Source organism: Caretta caretta, chromosome 13 (genome assembly GCF_965140235.1).
Source record: "Caretta caretta isolate rCarCar2 chromosome 13, rCarCar1.hap1, whole genome shotgun sequence".
NCBI lineage: Eukaryota > Metazoa > Chordata > Testudines > Cheloniidae > Caretta > Caretta caretta.
The window spans coordinates 36,584,669-36,586,388 of NC_134218.1; the positions used below are offsets into that span (position 1 = coordinate 36,584,669).

General features: G+C 43.7%; 1 protein-coding gene across 1 annotated transcript; it reads left to right on the forward strand.

Moving 5' to 3' along the window:
• The first annotated feature begins 603 nt into the window (after positions 1-603).
• LOC125629763 (olfactory receptor 6Q1-like) lies at positions 604-1,503 on the forward strand. The gene is given in 1 exon segment (XM_075119017.1): positions 604-1,503. A coding segment is annotated over 1 exon segment (900 nt).
• The last annotated feature ends 217 nt before the right edge of the window (positions 1,504-1,720 follow it).

The following is a 1,720-nucleotide window of genomic DNA, read 5'->3' on the forward strand; positions in this document are numbered from 1 at the left end:
GCTCAGGCCTTAGGTCTCATACCGGGCTTCTGATACCAAGGGTTCATGTTTCAGGGCCTCATCTTACTACAACAACTATATCCTTTTCAGAGTCACTGCTTTCCATGATACAGTCCTCTGTTCTGTAGGTCTAGCCTGCAATCCTTGTTCCTAGTTGTATAGCATTACATTTGGCTGTATTAAAACACACTTTGTTTGAATTACATCCATTTTAATTATATTCCTACCCTCTAATTCTTTATCAGTTTAAATCTGTACCAGTCTTTCATTTATTTTGCCCACGATTTATGTCAGACTAAGGTTGCCTAGCTCAACATACCCTTTTATTCATAATATGTATTTATAGTATTTGCTAATTTTCATTTACCACAGCCCCATTTTTCAGTAAACAAAAAAAAAAATCAGTTACAATTCTGATACTGTTTTTAATCATGTTATCTATAAAAATATTGAAACCAGAATGACATCTCTCTCTCTCTTTATCTCTCCCTCTCTTTATCTTCCTAAATTTCCTATAACTTATGGCTGAGATAGTATTTGAACCACCATATGTCTAACTTCTGTGATTCTGTGCATCTCTCAGGTTTCAGGAATAATGGAGACATGGAACAGAACAACCAGACAGTGGTGAGAGAATTCATGTTACTGGGATTCACTAGTCTATGGGTGGTGAAGATGTCCCTATTCTTGGTCTTTCTAACCATCTAAACCACATCCCTGGTTGAGAATTCCCTCATTGTTGCATTGACACTGTTGGATCGTCAACTCCACACACCTCTGTACTTTTTCCTCTGCAACTTGTCCTGCCTGGAGGTCTTCTACACTTCAGTCACTGTCCCAAAGATGCTCTCCAATTTTCTGTCCAGGAGACCCAGCATCACTGTGGTTGGCTGCATTGCTCAATATTACTTCTTCTCTCTAGGGGCCACCGAATGCTTCCTTTTGGCCGCCATGGCCTATGATCGATATTTGGCCATATGTAATCCATTGCAGTACAGCGGTCTCATGAACCACAGGCTCTCTCTCAACCTGGCCATTGCCTGTTGGGTCTTTGGCTTCCTCTCCCCCTTGCTGCCTACCCTCATGATTTCCAAGCTCCCCTTCTGTGGCCCTGACAAGATAGACCATTTCTTCTGTGATGCAGACCCGCTCTTCTGACTCTCCTGTGCCGACACCTATATCCAGCAAGTGGCTGGATACACGTTCACCTCTATTGTGATCCTGTGCTCCTTCACATTCACCATAGCTTCTTATGTTCACATTGTGGGTGCGCTCCTCAAGATATCTTCAGGCAAGGAGTGGAAGAAGCCCTTCTCCACCTGTGCATCCCACCTCACTGTGGTTTCCATCTATTATGGGACCATTATTTTCATGTATGTCCAGCCAGGGGTCAATCAGTCCTTCAACCTAGGCAAAGTAGTGTCGGTGTTTTATACAGTGGTCACCCCCTTGATAAATCCCATGATTTATAGTCTCAGGAACAGGGAAATGAAAAGTCTCTGAGAAAAGCCCTGATTACCATAGGGCAGCACTAGGGAGGCGCTGTGCTACTGTGAGCAGAGTGGGTGGCTCAGTAGAATGCACTTTCCTCTACCCAACAGGTTTTACTCCAATGCCCAGAATAGTATCAGGGGACATTGTGCTGCAGTGAGTGGCATGGATTGCTGAGTAGAGAGTGTCCTTCCCCTGGAATAAGTAGTGACCCAAATGGCAGTTAGGA